This window comes from Ammodytes marinus (genome assembly GCF_949987685.1).
Source record: "Ammodytes marinus genome assembly, chromosome: 12".
Classification (NCBI taxonomy): Eukaryota; Metazoa; Chordata; class Actinopteri; order Uranoscopiformes; family Ammodytidae; genus Ammodytes; species Ammodytes marinus.
The window spans coordinates 19,286,564-19,311,086 of NC_137216.1; the positions used below are offsets into that span (position 1 = coordinate 19,286,564).

The following is a 24,523-nucleotide window of genomic DNA, read 5'->3' on the forward strand; positions in this document are numbered from 1 at the left end:
AGATCTAGTCTATGTGCTGCATACAACTAACAGTATTATCATCCGTCTTATTTATTTGAATTTGATGTTGCATTTATTAACATACTCTATTAAGCATACGAATTCCCCTATTAATTTTTTGGACAAAAGGGATATCTGGTCCTTTGATTAAACCTCAGCCTGTCATTTTAACACTTCAAATGCCTACTTGGTTTACAGTCAATAAGGGCTTACCATAAATAGTGTTTCATATGAATCGATCATCCTTTGGAGCACACTGATGATGGCTGTGCTCTCCTCTGCACGGGCAAAACTGTGGACTGCAAACTCTTTGTCTGAGTTTTTTTGCTTGCGTAAGAGGTTGGGCCCAAAGATGGTGGCTAAATTGAGTGATGTCATCTTGTTTCCTGTAAACTAAACCAAACAGAGGCTTGTTTGTCGGTGACAGTTTTACTGAACATACTGTGTATAGATGTTTTCTATACTAAATTGATTAAGTTATTTGAAAGTTAAACATAAAGCCAAATAACCACACAATGAGCTTACACATAAACATTTTAAACTCTAATACACATACAGTACAAATAAATACTGTGGTCTACAGATACCATTGACCAACCAACCACATGCTATATGTAAAAGTACATTCACAAGATTGGTGAGTGTCGGTTGTGCATTATTTAATGGAGATACCCGCAATGGGTCATCATGCATAATCCACTGCGCTTTGGCACAACCCTTCCTTCAAATTAGAGGCTGCAGATGTCACAAACATCTGCCTTCCTGTGGCTATTGGGATTCATCAGACTCACATTAAACTCACACAGCTTATTAACGATTTCAGAATCATGTGTGAATAGTAGCTCTTTGCTTCAACTGTTTGCTTGCCATTGAAATCAACTGTCAAAACGCTCATAAAAAAAGCTCATACTGTACGTGGACCTTTAATCCCAAAGCAATTTCGAAGACCAACATATTTACAATTTGTCTTGTATATGTGTCACAGGCTACAACAGTGGCGGGTTGCACCTGTTTTTACACTGCTATGAAAAAAAGGGATTTACTTTTTCTTTTACCTCCTGTCCTCCATTGTGCAGGCTGTCTCCAGCATGTGCAGCCACTGTGGACAACAAGCAGAGGAGGAGCTGCAGTGTGTCACCGTTACAGGGTGGAAGCAAAAAGATGAGCAGCTGGATTGCACTCTCTTGCTCTGAATTATCCAGCACTGCAGAAAAAAGGCAGCCACATTAACGTCACATACAGAAAACAAACACTGAAAATGTTGCCTTGCTATTTGTTGCTTGTGTGTACGTGTACGAGTTCCTCACAAATTGAGTTGATGAAAGCCGTATAGAGTTCTCTCGTTAGCAGTGGGTCGGGCATGTCTCTGAGGAATTCTTTCAGCAATGCAGCTACATCGTGGACACTGTGCTCCTCATCCAAATGCACGTCCAATCCTTGGTCGAACTCCTCTCGGAGCTGGGTGAAAGATTGTGACAGTTATTACAGCAACAGCAAACCATGTTGCTCACAGTTGAAACCATTTAAAAGAGTAGAAGATGCAGAAGTGGACCAGATGAAACTCTACCTGTCGTACTCTCTTCTTGGAACTCCCAACACGGAAAATTCCAACCGTCTGTAAACCTGAGAAAAGATGAAGGTTCTCTCTCAGTGCCAATATTCTTATCTTATGCAATTTGAATTTCTATGAGGTTGAATATGAGATACTTGATGACTCAACAAGGCTATGACCAAACTGTCTCATATCTCTCGTCTGAATCACAGAGATATGCTTGACATTTCTATAGCCTATACAGGTGCATTTCAAAAGAAATGTCCTTTCATATATTTTAGATTCATTGCACATGTGAAATATGTCAGGCCTTTGTTTTGTTGTATAATTATTTTGATTATTATGGCTTGCAGCTCATGGAATAAAAACTAGAATATTACATAAAACCATACCAAAAAAAGATTCATAATTCAGAAAGGTAGACATTCTGAAAAGTATGTTTATTCTAGATGTATTTCACTTCATGTGTAATGAATCTAGAATACATGAAACATTTACTTTTTGAATTAAATTGCAAAAAAATAAAATGTCATTGAGATTCTTGTTTTTTTAGATGGACCTATAATATACAGTAGACTATTTGCACAATTCCTATATAGAGTTTCTTTTTTTAGCTTCAATAATGCATACCATATGTTTCCAGGTGCTGGCAGCAGAGATCCACTACCCTGGGCACCTGCCTGTAAATAGGGTTCAGGCTGAGCTTTTTGTCACAGCGCTTCTTCCTATTGCCAGTCGCCTCTACCGGCAGAGACAGCTGGAGGGCCTCCAAGAGCCGAGACTGGTTATCATCCAGGTCAGTGATGCAATCCACTGACACTCCCCCCTGTCAAGCAGACAGACAGGTGACACACAACAACGGTGACTGTCGCGTGAGTCAAAGAAATGCTCGGCAACCATGTAATGACTACATCTGAGCAAATGTTCCCCAAAAAAAAGGTCACAAATCCCCAGAGAAAAAACCTCATGTGCAAAATGTAATGGGACGTCTTTGGCGCGTATAGGGTGTATAGACAGAAAGTGAAGGCCTACCCTTCTGCGTGTCCTCGGGGCTGTGTCTGGCCTACAGAGCAGAGGTGATTCATGAGGGGTCTCAGAGGTGGAGCTGAGGGACGAGTTACTGCTGGACAGCTCGTTGCTGGGCCGTTTGAGGCTGGAGGTCATGTGGAGGAAGGATAACATCAGTTCGCTGGGGTCGCTGTGCTCCTCCCGCCGGGGATCGTGTCGCTGCTTGTGCGTGCGGTCGTTGGATATGACCTGCGACAGCCTAATGCCAAACGCCTTGGGCATAGTCTCTGTGTGAGAGGGGGGGGGGGACACAGGGGGGGACTTTAAGTTCACCTTGTTTGGCTTCAGGAAGTCAGCTATATTCTGGAGAACGCTTGTTGTCAAAATCAATTTTTGGTTCAGATCTGTGAATATCTCCTCACGATCTGCTTCTCTACAGACAGTACGGACAGGTAGTGGATCGTGAGGAGATATTCACTGATTTAAAAGAAAGTGATTTGGACAACAAGCATAGGCTACTCCATAATTGCCGACTCCACCTTTAACTGGTGGATGTGTCAACTCGCGTCACCATGTTTTCTTTTTTACCCCATCCTCTTGTATTTTCTGCACAATATGTCTGAAACTGATCTTGCACTCAGTCCTTGTATTTAAACTTTCAAATAAATGCTGCTCAACATAAATATGTCACGAGAGAAAAGACAACAACGGAATATACCGCAGCGGTGCACGCTCAATATTCAAAGTCAGGGTGCACATACTTTCTGAAGTGCCTTTGTAAACAAAAGGGGGAGAAGAGGAAAAGAGGGCCATGCCGGAGGAGGATAGGCTGTAATGAATGAGCCACCACTTAAGATTGTTTTTGTTATTTCCCCCCCGACCGCCTCCCTCTCTCTCTCTCTGACAGAGAACATCACTTTCCTGTCAGATAGTTGGAGCGGGCGCGGCAGTGTTTGCGCTGGAAGATCACAGCTCCCTCCTGAGACTGAAGCATTACAGCGCTGTAGATTCTGATCAGTCGGTTGCTGCAGCGGGTTATAAACAGCTGAGAATGTCTGCTGCTTCAGTGAGCCTGTGCAGGTTCAGCCCCAAAAGGATCAAAGAGTATCTTTTCGGGTGTTAAGACGCTGACTTGGCAAGAAACTAGAAGAAGGATAAAAGTGTGACAGGACTCTCCCCCACAGACCTAAAAAGACCTTTATCTTCGCTGGGTTTGAAAATACTAACGATAATATCAGAGCGTATTAGAAAGTACCTATCTTTAGACTCTATTCACAAGGGAGAGGACTAATAACATTCAGCCATTGACACTAACGGTTGCCCGCTTGCCTGGGGCAAGTGAAAATAATGTGTGGGCAAGTTGAGATTGCTTTTTGGTTGCCCGGACGGGCAAGTGGATGTTAGAGGGGTTGTCAGTAGTCTAGGCTATTTATTCATGTGTTTTAGAGTCCGCAAAAAAAATGTTTTCCCGCTAACCCACACAAAATAGATCGGCTATATTTGCAAATGAGCAGCTGCGCGAGGCAGCCAGCAGCATCACGCTCTCTCTCTCGCGCTCACACACACACACACACACACACACACACACACACACACACACACACACACACACACACACACACAGCCTGTGTGCGCTGTGGTAAGGAAATATAAGCACAATGATACGTTTGTAAAAGCAAAAGGTTTATTTTCAAATCAATAGCAAGAAACTCCGCGGGGTGGTCACTAGTTCCAACACATGTAGCCTATTATGTTGCAAGGAGTGACGATTTGTTCCTTAAATCGTCGTCTATTTAAGGAACATTTGCCCCCCAGGAGGGGAGGCGTCTAACAGTGGGTTTGGAGGGGAGACAGGCTGAGAGGTAGACAGTTCTAATATACATACATTGTTATTGTAAACATGGGAGGGGTCAGGTTGATCTGAGTTGGAGGGACAGGCAAGGGTGGGGGGAGGTAGGAGACAGGTAATCTGGGTGGGAGAAAGGAGGGGGAGACAGGTAGACAGGTAAACTGGGTGGGGAAAGGAGGGGGAGACAGGTTGGGAGGCAGACAGGTTTGAGATTTACATTCATATTATAATCGTAGGTGGGGCAGGCTGACCCAGAACAACAGGAGGCTGTCTGCAGGAACATTGTTCTGCTGTTGCAGGGGGGGGTATCCAAGGGAGGGGGGGGGGGGGGGGGGTTGGGGAGGTACAGTCCGAGTACTCGTCAATACACGTTTGAGGAATTTAACCTTAGGCATACCGGAGTAATACAAGATAAATACAATGTTTCCTACTACATTAATAAGCATTCCAACATTCAATATCTGCCACCACAGCGCGCAGTTTCGCTGTCTACGTTCCGAAAACCGGCTCATTAGGCTATACGGACCTGGTTCCGCTATATTCAAAACCCAGAAATCAATAGGCCTAACGTTTGAGCTTATCGATACCGCTATGGAGTCCAGTAGGTCACATGATGTAATTTTAAATATCGAGCAGTAGAGTCGGGTTATCTTCGACTGTGTTGAAGAAACTCCTTCAACCCGCTTCAACTCCGCCTCCAAAAAAAAAAAAAAAAAAAACCCGTCCGCTGAGCCGCTGCCGCTGCAGGGCACCGTCTCTTCATTCATTCAAAGCAGCGGTGATCAACAAACAAGAGACTGTTTAGCAAGTCCCTAAATCCATATTAAAATCTGCAGGATAATAACTAGTTATCTTAAAAAAATAATCGCAAACGGTTCAAATGTGATGTGTTCAGATCGGCTCGGTAAAATTATTGTTAGGCACAGGTCAATAAAATGACATCATGATGTGTTCAAATGTAACATCAAGAAAACATTTTTTTTAGTTTTTCGCGAGAAGCTTGAATAATACAGTTTGGGTGAAAAACTTGTTTTCCCAGCAATATAAAATAATTAGTAGGCCTAAATATGGAATTATGACCTGTTTAAAGTCCTATCCTTAGCTCCGCTAATCTTATAACCAATTGAAGCAATAATACCAGTTCACTTTTAACAAAATAATACAAAAGTATCAATAAAGATTTGGATTGTGGAGTCTTTATAATGGTATCAATATGAAAAGAAATGAATGATCCCCCTCCTTACTTACAGTATAACCGGGCAATAGCTTTAACATGGTGGACTTTAATCATTTTATGGCAGACGATCACTTTTTGGCACAATGTGACCGTTTTAAATAAGTAAAATAAGTTAAATTTTTCTGAACACATTTGTGTGGAATATAACATTCAGCTTGACTCTGAGCTAGACTGAGTTTTCTGAGACCCCCAAAACCAGGCCAGGTGCATGGCAAAAAGAGGCCCTTTCACGATGCTGCAGCAGGACCAAGCTCTTGGCTGTATGTGTGATATCTAGGCTTATATGAATTGTTGTTAGTTGTATGTGGTTAGGATGAGACAAGTAAGCAGTGTTTGCATTTAAGAGATAAGGTTCGCTAAAATGTATATTAAGCACATATCACTGTTTAACATTATTTTTTTGGGCAAGTCAACACGACATTTGGGAAAGTACAACATTACCTGTACTTGCCCTATGGGCAAGTGCTTTTGAAACCTTAGGGCGCACTCACACTAGTGCCGTTTGCCTGTTCCGTGCTCAGCACGATTCAGCACGATTCCCCCCCCTCCCCACTCCCCTCGCTGGCCCGTGCTCACACTGCTCGTGGCCTGGGCACACTTGCACCTTGCCTACGTCACCGTGCGCGTTTAGGATTTGGAGCTTAGTCTACTTGTAGGCTATACGACTGTTTGTGAATATTTTCATCCGGCCAAATTTGCAACAAATATTCCACTTCCACATTAGAGCAACGAGAATCCTTAAGCTATTGTTTTTTTTTAAATGTAGTCTTGACGTAATAGGTCGCGGTGGACAGTCTCATATTTGTGCAGCATGCTGTTTATTATTAATAGCCTATAACGGCCCGTCATCAGACCATATGTATCCGGATGGTTTTGTACACATCGATCGCTCCATCAAATCCAAGTCAGAACTTCTTGTATGGGCAGAGATCGTTTTTTTAAGTGTCTTTATAAAGTTTATTGTTAAACCTTAGTGTAGGCTACTGTTTCCTTATCACCGGGCCGCGGTGTGTTGTTTTGGGTGCGTCTCCACCGCCATGCGTAAATGCAGTTATGACAGCTGACGGGAGGAAAAAGAAAAAAAATCATCTGACGAACGTGAGTAAACACGAAAACCTTTTTGCTGTGCTTTCTGAGCCGACCTAATTAGCTCTCTCCCTCTTTTATTAGCCCACACCTAGGCTTACACACACGTTAATTCTCACACATTATAGCTACAAGTCCAAGTGGTGGGCAATTCTGGTGCCGACTAGTAAGGCAGCGGACGTTAACGGACAATGCATCCTTAATAAATTCACGTCAGGAACGCCGCCTGTGCGCTTGCTTGTGCGCGTGTCATCTCATTAGCATCTGTACTTTGGCCACGGCACACCTCTCCCAGGTGTGCCGTGGCCAAGGGGCTGTTCCGTGCTGGAATACGGATGGCGTGGTCACACTAGCCAAACGTTCTAGACTTTAGTATGCTAATGAGCTTTGGCACGGGGCCGCGGCCCTAGTGTGAGTGGCCCCTTAGGGCGCACTCACACTAGTGCCGTTTGCCTGTTCCGTGCTCAGCACGATTCAGCACGATTCCCCCCCCTCCCGACTCCCCCGGCAGGCCCGTGCTCACACTGCTCGTGGCCTGGGCACACTTGCACCTTGCCTACGTCACCGTGCACGTTTAGGATTTGGAGCTTAGTCTACTTGTAGGCTATACGACTGTTTGTGAATATTTTCATCCGGCCAAATTTGCATCAAATATTCCACTTCCACATTAGAGCATCGAGAATCCTTAAGCTATTGTTTTTTTTAAAATGTAGTCTTGACGTAATAGGTCGCGGTGAACAGTCTCATATTTGTGCAGCACGCTGTTTATTATTAATATAACGGCCCGTCATCAGACCATATGTATCCGGATGGTTTTGTACACATCGATCGCTCCATCAAATCCAAGTCAGAACTTTTTGTATGGGCAGAGATCGTTTTTTTAAGTGTCTTTATAAAGTTTCTTGTTAAACCTTAGTGTAGGCTACTGTTTCCTTATCACCGGGCTGCGGTGTGTTGTTTTGGGTGCGTCTCCACCGCCATGCGTAAATGCAGTTATGACAGCTGACGGGAGGAAAAAGAAAAAAAATCATCTGACGAACGTGAGTAAACACGAAAACCTTTTTGCTGTGCTTTCTGAGCCGACCTAATTAGCTCTCTCCCTCTTTTATTAGCCCACACCTAGGCTTACACACACGTTAATTCTCACACATTATAGCTACAAGTCCAAGTGGTGGGCAATTCTGGTGCCGACTAGTAAGGCAGCGGACGTTAACGGACAATGCATCCTTAATAAATTCACGTCAGGAACGCCGCCTGTGCGCTTGCTTGTGCGCGTGTCATCTCATTAGCATCTGTACTTTGGCCACGGCACACCTCTCCCAGGTGTGCCGTGGCCAAGGGGCTGTTCCGTGCTGGAATACGGATGGCGTGGTCACACTAGCCAAACGTTCTAGACTTTAGTATGCTAATGAGCTTTGGCACGGGGCCGCGGCCCTAGTGTGAGTGGCCCCTTAGGGCGCACTCACACTAGTGCCGTTTGCCTGTTCCGTGCTCAGCACGATTCAGCACGATTCCCCCCCCTCCCGACTCCCCCGGCAGGCCCGTGCTCACACTGCTCGTGGCCTGGGCACACTTGCACCTTGCCTACGTCACCGTGCACGTTTAGGATTTGGAGCTTAGTCTACTTGTAGGCTATACGACTGTTTGTGAATATTTTCATCCGGCCAAATTTGCATCAAATATTCCACTTCCACATTAGAGCATCGAGAATCCTTAAGCTATTGTTTTTTTTAAAATGTAGTCTTGACGTAATAGGTCGCGGTGAACAGTCTCATATTTGTGCAGCACGCTGTTTATTATTAATATAACGGCCCGTCATCAGACCATATGTATCCGGATGGTTTTGTACACATCGATCGCTCCATCAAATCCAAGTCAGAACTTTTTGTATGGGCAGAGATCGTTTTTTTAAGTGTCTTTATAAAGTTTCTTGTTAAACCTTAGTGTAGGCTACTGTTTCCTTATCACCGGGCTGCGGTGTGTTGTTTTGGGTGCGTCTCCACCGCCATGCGTAAATGCAGTTATGACAGCTGACGGGAGGAAAAAGAAAAAAAATCATCTGACGAACGTGAGTAAACACGAAAACCTTTTTGCTGTGCTTTCTGAGCCGACCTAATTAGCTCTCTCCCTCTTTTATTAGCCCACACCTAGGCTTACACACACGTTAATTCTCACACATTATAGCTACAAGTCCAAGTGGTGGGCAATTCTGGTGCCGACTAGTAAGGCAGCGGACGTTAACGGACAATGCATCCTTAATAAATTCACGTCAGGAACGCCGCCTGTGCGCTTGCTTGTGCGCGTGTCATCTCATTAGCATCTGTACTTTGGCCACGGCACACCTCTCCCAGGTGTGCCGTGGCCAAGGGGCTGTTCCGTGCTGGAATACGGATGGCGTGGTCACACTAGCCAAACGTTCTAGACTTTAGTATGCTAATGAGCTTTGGCACGGGGCCGCGGCCCTAGTGTGAGTGGCCCACCTGAACATTCCCCCCTACAGTAATGGACTATATCCAGTATACATCCCACATTACCTTTGTCTTTACTCTTCTCTTTAGATAAGGAATCAAACTTCCTTCTGAGTAACTTCTTGTGCTTGTGGCCATCTGAAAAGAGGCAGAAGTTTCACAGTTAAATGAAAAAAAAAACAGAATTAAATAAGAATCTGGTAAAATTAGCCAGTTGTTCTGTGATTAAAACAGTCGATTACAGAATGATTAAGGTCGACAATCTTATAACAGGAAATGAATCAAGCAGCAAGAGATTAGCGCAACTATGTGTGTGTGTGTGTGCGCTTTTTAATACATTTAGGTATGGTGACGTGGCAGCCCAGGTTGCGGTCCTGAAGCAGTCGCCTGAAGGCCACATCCCGCAGACGGACCCTCTCCAGCTCTGAAAGGCTTTGCAGGGGGACGGGCTGCAGTCCTACGCTGCGTCCCGACATGCTGTTCCAGGTGATTTTGCCCTGAGGACCCACACACACATTCCCACAAACACGTCAGACACATCCATCACTGCTGCTGTCACTTTCCATAAGTGCACGTGCTGAAAGCTGAATTGGGTCAGATGTCTTACAAAGACAAAGCAGCAAGAATGCTCATTTAGTAGATTATCCTATTCTATTCTTTCCCTATAAAATGAACGTTGTGAAAGAAATACCAAATCTTAATTATTTCTATCCCTGCTGCTCCACTCAATTAAGTGCTTGCTTGGTGCAGCATATAATCTGGGTTCAAGCATACTTCATTCATTTCTATATAAACTATATTGAACTATTGATAAACATAAAAAACCTCGTCATCAATTTCGCCAATGTCTCAGTCACTGCATGAGGAAAGCCATTCACAAGTTTTTAGTGTTGTACTGATGAGGGGGGAAATAATCTGACCCAAAATCCTCAACCTCCACGCTGGAGATTACGGTGCTTTGATCCAGTACAGTCGAGCCAATCATATGAGCCGTATCCTGAAAGAGGCTTAGCAAATCATTAGGATCAGGCTTACACTTAAGTGGCTCACTCCCATTAAATTAGAATTAAGACTGTGGTACAGTAGCAAACTTTTTGTTTCCCCTAGTACACAAACAGTATTCATAAAAGTACAAAACAGAGGAAGTGATATTGACAAGTATTATTACCCTATAGCCCCCACCTAGTTCGTATTTGGGAACAATAGGGAAGTGGGAAATAATCAGCAATAGATCTGCAACTTTTCTCTACTACCAGTGCCCTAAACAAAGAGAATAAGCTGATACTTCCGGCTACTTTCAGAGCCAGTTAATCTAAACACATTATAATAAACTGCAGGGGGTCAACTAACAATTACGCTCGCTATGCACTGTTGAAACTGTTGAGGTAGCTGGATCGGAAAACCAAAGACTTAACACTGCCAGCAGATAACGCATTTCCTAATCCGGTTACAACTGGAATCCCTCTCTATAATATTTCAATACCCTCCGCCTCAGTTACATCATAAGGCATGGCAACAGATGATTGGGACACAGTAATGCAACAGCTACAGTATATGTTCCTACAAAGAAATCCCTCCTGTGTGACTACATGATAGTGGAAACTTTCTAGCGTGATAGTCAGCAGGGTTCCCACAGTTTTTCTCAGCCAGTGAAGTGATGTCATAGCGCTGGTGGGATTCCAAGTAGTTTCATTCTATACTGGTTGTGGGCGGCTTTTTTCTAACTTAACCTTTTTTTCATTTACATTTGTCACAGTGGAAGAAAGTCAGACTCAAACAGCTGTTCCCAGTTGATAAAGTAGCAGCGTTTGACAAGGTTGGATGAAGTCATCGTTTCTTATCATTCTGAGCTCATGCTTGTAATGTTAGCCGTTAGTTTATAGTCTAATCAGTCACATAATCTTGAAATGAAAATAGCTGATTTTCCCCAATACTGCCTCTTTACAACATCATGGGCTATTTGCCTCTTCAGTCTTTACTTTGTGTTGGACTTTTCTTGACATTTTAACAAGCTACGCTACGCTACTTAAAAATATACTGTTTCAGCAAAACCTGCAGTACAGTGAAGCATACCTATTGAAATGTATCGACTGAGAAGTGACATGGTTTACTTTATTTGGCTTTCAGTTGCCTAAGCTCAATTGAAACTCGAAGCCTTGCTGAAACAGAAAGTTCTTGCTAGCGCTCGCTTGAAAACAATGGACGGAAACGTGCAAGGTAGTTCATACAATATAGTGAGATCAAAAACTCAGATAACACCAATTGACCATACTTGAACTGGATCCAGAGAGGTGCTGAATATTGCCCAGTGCTCAGGAAGCCATTTAGTGGGGGGTGGGAGGCATTGTGGGAAAAAAATGTTTTCCAAAGGAGCTCTTTTGTACTCTTTAGAAGTTCCACAGAAAAATTCTGCATTCGATTGCAGACATTTCACCCACACCACAATGACAATGTCTTGTTTTTCATTTATTTATTTCTCATGAGTAGGCACACATTGTTGATTAAAAAAAAACATTGTGGTGTCCTTTGAAACGACACAAAAAGCCATTTCATTAGGCCTACACACAACTTGTTATTCTTAAAATAAATAAACACAAACAGTAGTGCTCTACAGTGTACACTCCAGTTCGGACTGTTTGACACGCAGCTGTTTGAAATGCATCGCTATTATTTTCCATACAACTAGGCTATTTGGAAATCTCTATTAACAGTGTCCTTGGAGGATTCGACCAATAATAAGTTATTAAAGTTGACCATTGGTGATGACAGATTGGCAACTGTTCATGAGAAGTGGAAAGAAATAGAGAACTCAACATAATAATACGCCTAATAAATAAATAAATAAATAAATAAATACAAAGTAGAAGGACCAATGGCAAATAATGAAAAGAAAAAAGAAGTAAAAGAAGATGTAATCAAAATTAAAAAAAAATGTTCATTGTAACACAGAACAAAATATAACGCTATTGAACTGCAATTTTATTGTATTGGCGTTTGATTCTTCCGCACCTTTCTTTCGATGTTTTAAAGTTTTTACGTAGCATAGGCTACACGTCCCACGTTGACATCACCACATTTCCAACTACTTGTAATAATGTTGTTATTCACTGTTAAGAGTTAGTACCTAGGGGGCAAAACCCCTTTTTTTGGAAAAACAGACATGGAGCGTTGTAAAAGGTTGTTCACCAGAAATGATATCCAGGACCTTCCAGGATCCCAACCTGGGTGGACAACCTGGTCAACTAGCTGCTGGAAAGCTACAGGGGGCCGACATAGAGCAAATCAGAACCACTGTTTAAGTGAATGGGGATGGGCTAATAGGGAATTTTTTAAACTTATAGATATCATTATGAAACTTTGCAAGTTGATTACTGACATTAAAACAACAACTTTTTGTATTACAGTATTTTCCAAAAAGTTTGAATAAATATGAAAAATCATCAATATCTTACTAATGATGCGTACATTTGCATATCTGCAAAGCCCCAAAATCTAGATGTTGGACAAAAGCAGAGTCAATTTGTTTTAACATTTTTAAAACAAAACAAGTGTCCAACTGCCTGAAGCTTTTCCTAATCACAGTTCAAATTTGATCATAGAAAATGAATTTTTTACACTGTTTTTTCCAAGGGAATGTCTAGCCGTTTCCTAAAATACCAGCTGGAGACTCCAAAAGGACACTTTTGGTCCATAGCACATGAAATGTAACTGTGTAAAAAATGTATTTTCTATGGGTTATTGATCAAATTTGAACTGTGATAGGAAAGGCTTCAGGCAGTTGGACACTTGTTTTGTTTTCAAAATTTAAAAACAAATTGACTTTGTTTTCTTCCAACATCTAGATTTTGGGGCTTTGCAGATATGCAAATGTACGCATCATTTGTAAGATATTGATGATTTTTCATATTTATTTAAACATTTTCGAAAATACTGTAATACAAAAAGTTTCATAATGATATCTATAAGTTCAAAAAATTCCCCATTACCCCATCCCCATTCACCCCCATTCACTTAAACAGTGGTTCTGATTTGCTATGTCGGCACGCTGTAGCTTTCCAGCAGCTTGTTGACAAGGTTGTCCACCCAGGTTGTGATCGTGGAAGGTCCTAGATGTCATTTTTGGTGAACAACCTTTTACAATGCTCCATGTCCATAAAATCACTTTGCCCCCTGGGTATAGTGCAAATCAATTCATTGTTCAAGCTGCTTAGTAGCTAGTCACAGAGACAAACAGACAACAACAACTAGGCTACTTACAAGACTGGTGATGCTTCGCTTGAGGAGGGAGTCCACCATCACACAAACTCGGACTGGAAGTCAGTTGCCCAAAACCACAAACAGATGACATTTGAGTCCATACGAAACACCCACATAAATAAATACATTCCAAATGCTCGCAGCTGTAGTAGCCCATGATCTCACAGTCAAAAGTTCAACATGTTCAGGGACTGATATAGGCTATCCTATCAGTGAGAGACGCAATCCCACTAAATAACATTAATCACAGATAAATGGATTGGGAGGGTTTGGCAGCTTAGGACACAACAAGATAATAGAGAAACCCTCTAAGGAAGAGTAGAAGCCATTGTAGTTGTCTAATTGTAGGCTTCCTGTCCACTTAGGTAACGTTACACATCCACACATTATGCACACGCAAAAAAAAATGCATCTGTGCCTACGAAACAAATACATTGTTACTGTTTATCTGTGGAGCTACGACATGCTTGGCCCCTCTCAGAGAGTTTACTATGTGTAGCCTTTTTGAATGATAGCTCAACCTCATCCTTTACCCCAACTTGATAAATAAAAATAAATGTGTTAGGAAGGACAGGTCTTGGCAAAAAGGCCTACTACAATACCCATGAGCCTCAGCCACACAGGCGCGAATGACATCACTACGGTAACAACACTGTTACGGTGACGACAGGCAAGCAGGACCCAAATGCAGAAAGTTTCAAGTGAGGGTAATTTATTGTCCAAAAAACACAAAAACTCCAGAAACGCAAAAAGGCGCATGGACCGCATGGACCGCATGGACCGCATGGACCGCATGGACAGGTACAATGCTCGGACAGGGAACAAAGAAACACTGGGAGTTATATACACACACACAAGACAGGGTAGACAACGAGGGACAGGTGAAACACATTAGGGAAGGGAGCAGTAATCAAACAAGCTTGACAGGACATGGGGAGGAACAAGACAGGTGCGCTGGTGCTAACCGGTGATGAGAGCACCAGTCTGCTGTGCTGATGGTGCTTTAACCAAGCTAACCGGTGCTAACTTGGTTCATAAAGCAAAACTGATAGCTGCACACAGCAGGCAACAGACACATAGGTTATTCACATAACTTATGGGAGCAAACTGTGACTATTATGTTTTCATCCATCTTAATTTCCTCTGTCCGTCGTCCTGAAGTGAGTGACGTCGGGAGGAGCTCAACGCTGATTGGCTATCGCGGCGCGGCCGGCGGCGAAAAGTTAAATATTTTCAACTCCTGCGGCGACCGCGCCGCCCTATTCGTGGTGCGCGAACCGCTCGCTGCCGGCCGCCCATTCGCGCGGCGGCGCGCAAAATACATTGACTTTCTATGTAAACTCGCCGCGCGGCGGTGTGCAGTGTGTTGGCACCTTGAGTGCTCTCTGAGTTTAGAGAAGATAATTGTTGAAGTTGTTTGTCTATCCGTTCAGCTGCTTGGCAGCGGTGGTTTTGTTTGTGCTTTAGTTTTCTATATTAAAAGGTAGCCTGTGTAGCCCTTTACGGCTTTGTGCTTTTTGTTCTCCCCCTCCCCTGTAGTTGCCTGTGCGATTTAGTGGTTATCCCTCCGGGGATAACTTTCAGACACCTCTTGGTCCGCACCTGTGTCCCAAACCCCCCCTCCTCCCCCCCCCAATTCTTACACTTTCTGTGATATGACAGAATGTCACCCTTGAAATAGGATGCCATTCCATGCTGAAAATACAGTAGATGGTGCAGATCAATTGAACAAGCCAAATAAATCTAAATGTAACAGATACACTAATATTTAACATTGAATTTACAACATTACTTTCTCTGGCACATCATCTTGGGCAGTACTGCCTCGGTTCTAATATCATGTTGTCATATTTTATATCAGGTGGCAGACAGACCCCACAGATGCTTTGGCCTAGAGACCAATAATATCAATTGCTCAATTATGTTCAGGTACAATTTGATGGTGCTCTTATGTGTTGCCTCTGAAAAGTAGTCAAAACAGCAATTCAAATTCCACACTTCTCCAGCTTCATTGTTATTGAAAGTAGAATAGTAAGAGAGGGAACACTGCTGGATTTGTTTATCCTACAAATCTAACCATTACACTAAAAATGAAGATGAAATTGAATTGAACTGTATTTCATGCTTGGATTTATCAAAGTTTATTTCATTTTATTAGATCCTGTCTTTGTAACAGAGAACAGTTTTCAGTTTCCCTCAAGGCTTTTCTCCTTGAGTCTGTCTCTCTCAGGAATGCAGATAGCATTCTACCTAAACACTCCAACAGCACAGTACTACTTTTCTTTCTTTTTTTACCATTACACTATTACACCAATATGTTCAAGGAGCCACAGTAAACACATATATATGTTAAGACACACTATGGTTACAAAGTTTGACATGCAAACAGTAACATTATAGTCATGTATATTTTATAAAAATGACAACTGAACAGTTTTCTTGATATTAGTGTGCACACATCTTTGGATACTACCCATCTGTAAACCCTTAATCTTTGTTCCAGTGATTAATGATCCCATTTCTTCACTACTTTACTACAACAGAATGATGAATGGCTCCCTCTTAAGGCCTTGTAAGTTCTTGCAATTTACTATCTCTCAAAGTAAAACCTGAGTGAATGGAGATACCGTATACAGTACGGTATTTTGCAGTTTCATACCTGAACTGGCTGGTTAGAGTGACTTATGAAGGAATTTCTCTAAAGAGCTGTGCACTATATCAAAAATGTTCACACACTGCCGGCGGTCTTTGCAATATCACCATCTTCGACAGGCAAGATTTCACGTGGACAATATTACAACAGTAAAGATGAAAAACACTTTTCATAAGATCTCCGTATCAACAAGCTTGTCCAATAAAAGTAATATAAATGAATCCTACGTAGACTGTTACCAATGCTAGGTATGTGGATCATAGAAAGGACCCACCCACAACCGTCAAAGAGGCATACTCCAAATGAACTTTAATGTGGGCCTACTGTACATATTGTTAATGCTGCATGCCTTAAAAGCCAGTTTGAAGTTTGTGGGTCTTTTTCTGTAAATGTCCCATCCAAACCAAAAGAATCCATAATGATCTAATCTCATAAAACTTTCACTGCTTGGATACAACGGATGTCTCCACACCCACACTATTGGACTCAAAGCAATCTTCTCCAGTAAAGATATTGATAGTTTATATGTTAAGTGTGATACAGAGGACAACAGGGGAAGAGTAAAGACAGACACTTTGCCTATATAATAACTAAACCCAACAATATTTCTGACTGGGGTTGAGACACGACACGTGCTGTATTTTCATCGGATAGTGAACTGAATTAGTTTTTTGTATGCAGGTATCTTAGTTTTTTAAGCTAAGAATACCATTTGACTTGCCACATGATCAGTTATTTAACCATGCAAAGTTACTGAGATCTGATTGAATTGATGTGTGAAGCAATGATTTGCCACCTACAGTATGTTTACGTCTAACCCACTGTATGTCTTTCCTCTTATTAGACACACACTGGATGCAACCGTACTGCAGTTTCAAGCCAACAGGTTCACTTCCTTTGGACATTCTCCTGTGGGAAGAAGTATGTGCCGGAGGGACCGTAACCAAGGATCAGGTCATGCTGCCTCCACTGTGAGAAATAAAAGTGGAGGCTTTTCTTCATGTAAACCAGATGTCTCTGCTTTCCATCTCAGCTCAGTCTACTGAGACCCTGAGTGAGTATACACTTCAAATAGAGAACAGTGATACTCAGCCTATATGGAAAATATAAGGCATAGATCTTTTAAACTAAAGAATCCAGTGTTGTGTCAGTATCTTGGATACAATTGTCCCTGGATGAACTGCTGGTTTAAAAGATGGACAACCGGGACAATGTGACTTTCATTACAGACTTGGAGTGAGTTTTTTTTGTTGCATACAATAAGGTCGCTCAACTTAGTGCCAGTTAAAGCCGACAGCATGGTCATGTTAGACCTGCAGAAAGGTTCTCACACCTTCAGACCTCAGCTGGCTAAAAGTCACCTCAGTGGCATGTTGGAGCTATTTACATATAATTGTAGCGATATACTGTCTTCAAATACCATAAAAGGTCTTGTATTAGTTGTGGTAAAAAAAAATCATCAGTTAGGAATGAGAAGGTCTATAACAAAACTGCATCTTCATAATGTGTTATGTACAGTGCAGGTAACATTTTCCAGCTTCACAATGCTTGAAAAAAAAACTGAAAAAAAAAACTAGGCTGTAGTGCAGCTTTCTGAATAATAGTGTTGGCAGCATGCAAGCACTCCCCAAAGTCATAAATCACATTAAATATCTTCTGTAACACAGAGCTGTCTCCAATATTAATCAACTTCTTTCAGATTTAGTGTGATTACATTTCTAAGAGCTCTGGCTGTAGGATCTGGGTTCTTGCTGATGACTGTAAGAGAGACCAGATACCTGGCATTCATTACAAGCCTCTTACATCTGCAATACGTTTCCATCATACTAAACAAACAGTGTTACCATGAGGACCAATTTGAGAACAGCAGTACAGATTGTCTAATACAATACACGTTTGTCTCTAACGACAGAAGATATGCATATATTTAAAACAAACATAGTAAAACACAGAACAGTGTTAGAAAAATAACTTTGGGTAATTTAACGTAATCCCTATGTCTTTAATAACAGATTAAAATTATTTTGCAAGTACTTCCCTCTTTGAATGTCAATGAACTGGTCTGGAATGATGAAGGGGTTGGTCGACTGTGGTATTATCAGGGGGCGGGCTCTGAGCACAGTTTGAACCTGTCTATCACTGACAGATGTGGTGTCATTGGAGGAGCTTCTGTAGCTTGTCATGCCAAAACTATTCCCATAGTTAAACACCTGAATATGTAATCAAACATCCGGGATTACGTCAAGTAACCCAAAGGTTGTCAGGCTCATTTGGAGCTATATAGCCTATAGGATTAAAGGCAAGGCAAGGCAAGTTTATTTATATAGCACAATTCAGACACAAGGCCATTCAAGGTCCTGCTCTAAACGCAAAGCACATATTTACCGTACAATGCATACATTTGATGATTTGGAATACTTATATCATACTTGAAGCTGTACTGCTCAGGAAATTGACAACCATCAGTCTCTCTCTCCCATGTTTTCTTCAATTCCAGTTTAAAGTTTGTATAATGATGTGAGAAAATAACCTTTCTATTTTTTTGTTGTTGATTCTGACTTAACACTTGGCAATTGTGACACATTTTCCAGCCCCACCTCTTCCAACAAACATCAGAAAGTTAGAACAAGTACAGGCTTGTGCCTTTACTTGTCATTTCGTCAAAGGGATTCAGTGACAATATGTGTGGTGTCTAGTGACGCAGCTAAACTGTTGTGCATCAAGGAGTCTCATAAAACGAATCAGATTGTCCTGTTAGTCATAGACTTGCATGTGATGTTGCAATAGTGCGAGAAAAATATTTTCCCTTTCCCATTAAAACAAAACTAAATAAAAATTGCATCCTGCAAATGTAGGCTACAGTAAAAAGTATATACGTATATTCTAATGTGTTCATTTAAGATAATAGAGAACTACCGACAATACTGTTCGCTCCATCATCCGTTTGGGAATTCCAGCTACTTCCGGAATTGTTGATACAGTGTTTGTGCATGGACATATTGTGCAACCCTGAGCCGTTCACTCAATCTCTGATCGCGCGCATGAGCTTTAATTATTGGAAGTAGGCTAGTTGCCAATGTAGGCTATGCAATGATTATGAATATAACACAATAAATAAAACGTAATATAAGTTTAAAATATTTAAAAATATTTATCGGACCAAGAACTTTGTGAGACACGAATTGGCGGTACACTTTAAAAAAAAAAGTTGTATACATTGTTGGCCTTTGATATCAAAATTATTCTCCATTATAGCCTAAATAACATTAGGAGGATAACACATTCAGGCATATTTGGCAACTCAGGCTTAATGCTGTCTGTCTATGCATTTTAGTCAATTAAAGCTGCGACATCTTCAATCACCTGGCTGTGCCGTAAAGCTATCATGTCACTGACCTTATATGTCTCCTCGGCTTCGGTACTGTAATGCCGCATCAACGCCGGGTCCAAACTCCGGGTCTGCCTAAGTCTCCGCTTGGAAATAGTTTTGGGGCTTAGCGAGCACGAGAAAACACTGCTTAACAATCCTTGAGCGGCCATATCTCTTTCAGCTGGTCAATTTGTGATTAAAAGAAGTGTAGAAGAGATTCATAATTCTGCCACAAGTCCAGACAGAGCGAAGGAGCCTCTCAAGGATTCACAACGACAGGTCCCCATGCGCGTCACTAGTATTATGAAATACGCGCCCATACAGTACCCTGGTCAACCCCGCCACATCCCAAACCCCACGCCTCCAACATACTCTGACTCAGTACTTCCGAATCAAAATAACGACTAAATGGATTTCAGTTTCCCCAAAACAAACAAAGAAGAGGCAAAGACAGTTAAGTCTGGTTGATAAACTGAAAAGGTGAATTATGATGCGTAGCACGGTAGCAGTCAGTGTCAACACAAAGGTTATTAAGCTTTGAAATATGAGGTATACAGTTTGTGTTATAAAGAGGGGGAAACGCACTCTAAAAAGTGAACCCTAGAAAGAAAGAAAGTATTCTAGCATGGTTACAGCAGAAGTATTTATGTTAAAAACCAGCATTGTGGAAGCCAATTTTATATTGATTAGTTTAATTCTACTCTTGTCTCTACATTCATTATTTGATCATTGCATATATGAAGTGTATTTCCTCTCATCTTGACTACTGGTGTATCTTGTCTGGAGTTTCTATTGTAATTAAATCAGTCTGATTGGGCTGAAACCCTAGGTGTGGGCCATCCTGGAAGCACCCAGATTCAGATTAGCATTGATGTCATCAAGAACCAAACCTGATTGTTTCATTGTTATTCTACCTATCTGACCATGTCAACCATTCTGTATAAAGCAGCTCATTTTGTGTGTACAACTCAGTCAAGACCCTGGCATTGCTCTGGATGCTCTGGTCTTCTCTCCATGCATGAATGCTGATCATAATCATATGTATTGTCTTTTGGAACTAAGTAAAGATTTGTTTTCATTTTGGACTATAGTGAAGTTTTCTTCAACAAAAAACTTCTTCCACACCAGCCACAGAAAAACATGTTCAGCCTACCTGAAACCAGACAATGCAAAATAGATTTTAAATCTAAATATGATGTATAATTTTCCACATTTAGTGTGTGAATGTACTGTATAGCCTATATATAATTTAAAAATAAAAAAGAGCAAATGTTTGTTTTTTTAAAAAGCATATTGTTACTTGAACACAAAGTGTACTGTATACATAGAATGCTATTGCTTTTTGTAATCTGGTAATGAATTATAACATAATCGGTTTTAAGGGTAACTTGGTTAAAAAGAGGTTAAAAAAGCCTGCAAGGATTCAGAGCATCTTAAGTTCTACTGGAGCACCTTCAGAACCAGAGTACGCTAGACTTAGTGACAGAAACTTTTAGGTAGAACATGCCTAAAGTCACTGTCCTCTCTTGACCACACACTGCATCTTTTCCCTCTCACCGTGAGGCAGTGGGGATACTTGGCATGTAGTGCCCTGGGAACAGACTCTTCCTGTGGGAGCCCTGGGGAAGGGACCTGTGTGATAACATGACATGTGAACCAGCACTGTATGGCCACGATAAGGTTTCATCAGATACCACAGTCCACCAAACAGACACGGGAAGTGGTGATAAGGGGGAGCGGCTTCACGTTTGATCCACTTATTTGGCGGTGGCGAGGTTTGGAGTATATACGACTCCTAGCAGATTCTCATCAGACTTCCCGTCATGTCTTTTCTCAGTGGGATAAGTTCAGCCATGGGAGCTTACTCACCAAATTGAAAAAGGATGTCAGAATAAACGTTGTTGGGCATATGAGGTATTTTGGAATACCAAGCAAATTAGAGTATATTTTGGTCTCAGATACCTTCATACTTCTAGCAGAAAGGTGAAATTGTAAAATGTCAATATTGTTTCTGAAAGTAAATTACGATTGCTGTCTTGATCAATTTAACAGCCTTCAAAGAGTCACTCCACTGTACAGTGCAGGATTATACTGTAAGAATATAACGACTGAGCAGTGCAATAATCAGCCTGCTGGCACGGAGTCCTGTCTCACTAGACCCATTGAGGTGTATGGGGATGTAGGGGGGAGGCAATTTTCCTTTTGATTTAGAAACTTAATTATTTTTTGAAGGGAGTGTTAGATGAAATCGAAACTGTCTCTGTTGTAGCATTTACATTCTGTATAACATGTCTGATCAGAGTATGATGGCCACAATGTCTGTCTACACAGCAGTGTATTTATGGTGGAACCATCTTTTTTAATGAAGTCAAAAAGCTAATATTACTTATTTAAAAAATTTGAATACACTGGGGACTGGTTCCATCAGGTATAGTATGTAGGTGAAATTGTACTTTAATTGGTAATTTAATAAGGGAAAAGGGAAGCACTGACTCTGATTGTGTGTGTTGTTGAAAGGCTGTGGATGTTTGTGTGAGGTAGAATGGCAGGAAGAAAGTGAAAAAACACACTAGACAACTGGCCACTAGGGAGCGGTAGTACATAAACACTGCTTCTTAAGCATCAACTGTTTCAAGGCAGGATTTGTTAATGAATCATTTTAGAATTTACCTGGGTTATTGCCAAGAACGGAGTAAGCTGCTTGGACCCCAGAACAAAAGAATCCTTCGTATTAAACCCAATTATTATTATTATTATTATTATTATTATTATTATTATTATTATTATTATTATTATTATTATTATTATTATTATTATTATTATTATTATTATTATTATTATTATTATTATTATTATTATTATTATTATTATTATTATTATTATTATTATTCTTCTTATTATTATTATTATTATTATTCTTTCGGACAATTCCACCTCTTCCTTGTGCACGGTGTTAAGTCTTTCTATGCAAGAGTAATACAGTCTCAGGTTTGCTGTGTGGTAATTTGATCAAACCGATTACATTATATAATATGCACCATGGAAGTGCATTTATCATAAAAGGCAAGATTTTGAAACAGGGCCACGAGGCAATATCAGGTAATAGCAGGACCCACAGTGAGGCCCTTCCAGCAGATACCGTGCATTGGTGCTTTATGATAGTCCTATGCACCTATACAAAGTGACATACTGTATATTGCCACATAGTGGACACAGGATTTGCAATCACACAATGCAATCCAGTGCAATAACATCTACCTGTGTGAGGTGTGCATTGCCGTACGTTCAATTTTCTTACCTTCACAGATGCACTGATTAAACACTTGTTTGAGCCCTTGGTTTACAGTGTTGTAAGATTGCATTTTTTGGAGTATTCTTATACATTAGTGCTGCAAATAGCCAAAATCAATACTTGTCCATGAATTTTTTTAATAATTTAAGCTCAGCAAAAGGTATTTTTTACTTCAGGAATCATATTTGATTTGATTTTACTGCTGGTAACCCTGTTAATACAGATACAGCGTGGATTATGATGAAATGCCATCAAAATACAGTAGACATCTTTATTTGTTTTGAAAACGACTGCAACCATTTTACAGTTAATATTAATTAATGTATACTATACAATTGCTTAAAGTTCTGCTGAAACTACATAATATCCTGAACTTTAAAAAAAATTAAATGAAGGAGTAAGCCTAGCTCTGATCAGATGCAGTGCCTGCTTTCTGTCACTTGTCTGTGCTGGTGGGCTGTTAGAGCAAGCATGCCCATGGCATCATAGTGGTAAGAAATCTTTAATTATACACATTAAAAAGGGAATCTGTCTTAGCGGGCCACAAAAAGAAAGTGAAATGGAACCTCCGTTCTGTTTATTTATCCTATTTCTCCTCCATTTGTGTGTATATATTGAAAAAAAAGACTCAACGAGCTGAAAGATACATGCCTATAGGTTCTGTCTGAAAATGGTAGCTTGCTATGTATTTTTTTTAAATCCCTGTTGTGTAGGCAGGAAATACAATTGTATTGCATCATTTTGCTGCATCTTCTCCTTTTCTTTCTTTAAGGTGTTCAAAATGGTAGTGTTCACTTTAACACAGCAGATGCAGAATTCTAACTCAATGAGTCATCGCAGACACCCCATCATTTCCAGCAGATTGCACAGACTGAGAATAAAATGTGTATGGCTCATGTATATGTGTATACATGTATATATATATGTGTGTACATTCGGATAGAAAAAAAAACTTTTGAGATGTTAAGACAAAATGCAATTTTGCAATGTGTATAGTAGAATGCAGCTTTATCAGATTGGTAACTGCTATTATTACTCCGATTACGATCTCTTACATTTGATAGCATGTCTTCTCTACAGTGAAGGGGAAAAATTGGAGTAATGGTGAGAGGAAAATGCAATCTAGATGTCAGACAAGCACTTGATTAACCACTTACAGAAGCAGTCTCTGCATCTGGGGTAGGGCCATGCCACTCACATTTCCACTCAGCCCGAATTCTTCAAAACATTACTGGCCACAAAGTATTGATTTTTCATTCTTCTGAATATCCCCTTGCTGTTAACATAATTTACACCAGAATATCAATGTTTCAAAGAGGCCATCTCCTCCCCTTACCGTAATGCCAGGAGCTTCTCACCCACAAAGAGATGACAATTCAAGGCTTGCCCTCCTTAGCTGCATTTGTGAGTATCTAGCTGAGAGAGAGGACATGGAAACTGACAATACGGACGAAAGTGAAAAGTGTGTTAGCAGCAGTTTGGACAAAAACAAAGAGCCGCACAGGTGAGAGCGAGGCTGTTTCACTCCTTTAACATTTCAAATTGATTGATAACCCAGACGTTCAATGATAAGCCTTTTTACGATATGTGGGGTTGAAACATGTTCCAATCTTATCTGTATTGTTTCTAAGAGGAATCCGTGTAACAAATCGTATCAGCAGTATAAATTGTGGGCTGTGAATTTTGCCTTAAAGTTAAAAAAAATTGTCATATCAGTTTTTAAAAATGCAACTATAAGACCTTAATTTAAG

At 41.0% G+C, this 24,523-nt stretch overlaps 1 protein-coding gene across 2 annotated transcripts in view; it reads right to left on the minus strand.

Annotated features, from left to right (window-relative positions):
• LOC307258201 (rho GTPase-activating protein 6) overlaps positions 1 to 19,667 on the minus strand; it is a 21,748-nt gene extending 2,081 nt beyond the window's left edge. For both annotated transcript variants that reach the window (XM_080037653.1, XM_080037652.1), the window contains exons 1-9: positions 19,507 to 19,667; positions 9,538 to 9,697; positions 9,267 to 9,338; positions 2,585 to 2,847; positions 2,183 to 2,378; positions 1,568 to 1,623; positions 1,308 to 1,458; positions 1,056 to 1,204; positions 214 to 393 (exon numbers count right to left, since the gene is read on the minus strand). In XM_080037653.1, the coding sequence (XP_079893779.1) occupies positions 214 to 393; positions 1,056 to 1,204; positions 1,308 to 1,458; positions 1,568 to 1,623; positions 2,183 to 2,378; positions 2,585 to 2,847; positions 9,267 to 9,338; positions 9,538 to 9,697; positions 19,507 to 19,650 (1,371 nt within the window). In that variant the 5' untranslated portion in view covers positions 19,651 to 19,667. The remainder of the gene's footprint in view (positions 1 to 213; positions 394 to 1,055; positions 1,205 to 1,307; positions 1,459 to 1,567; positions 1,624 to 2,182; positions 2,379 to 2,584; positions 2,848 to 9,266; positions 9,339 to 9,537; positions 9,698 to 19,506) is intronic.
• Positions 19,668 to 24,523: the final 4,856 nt, after the last annotated feature.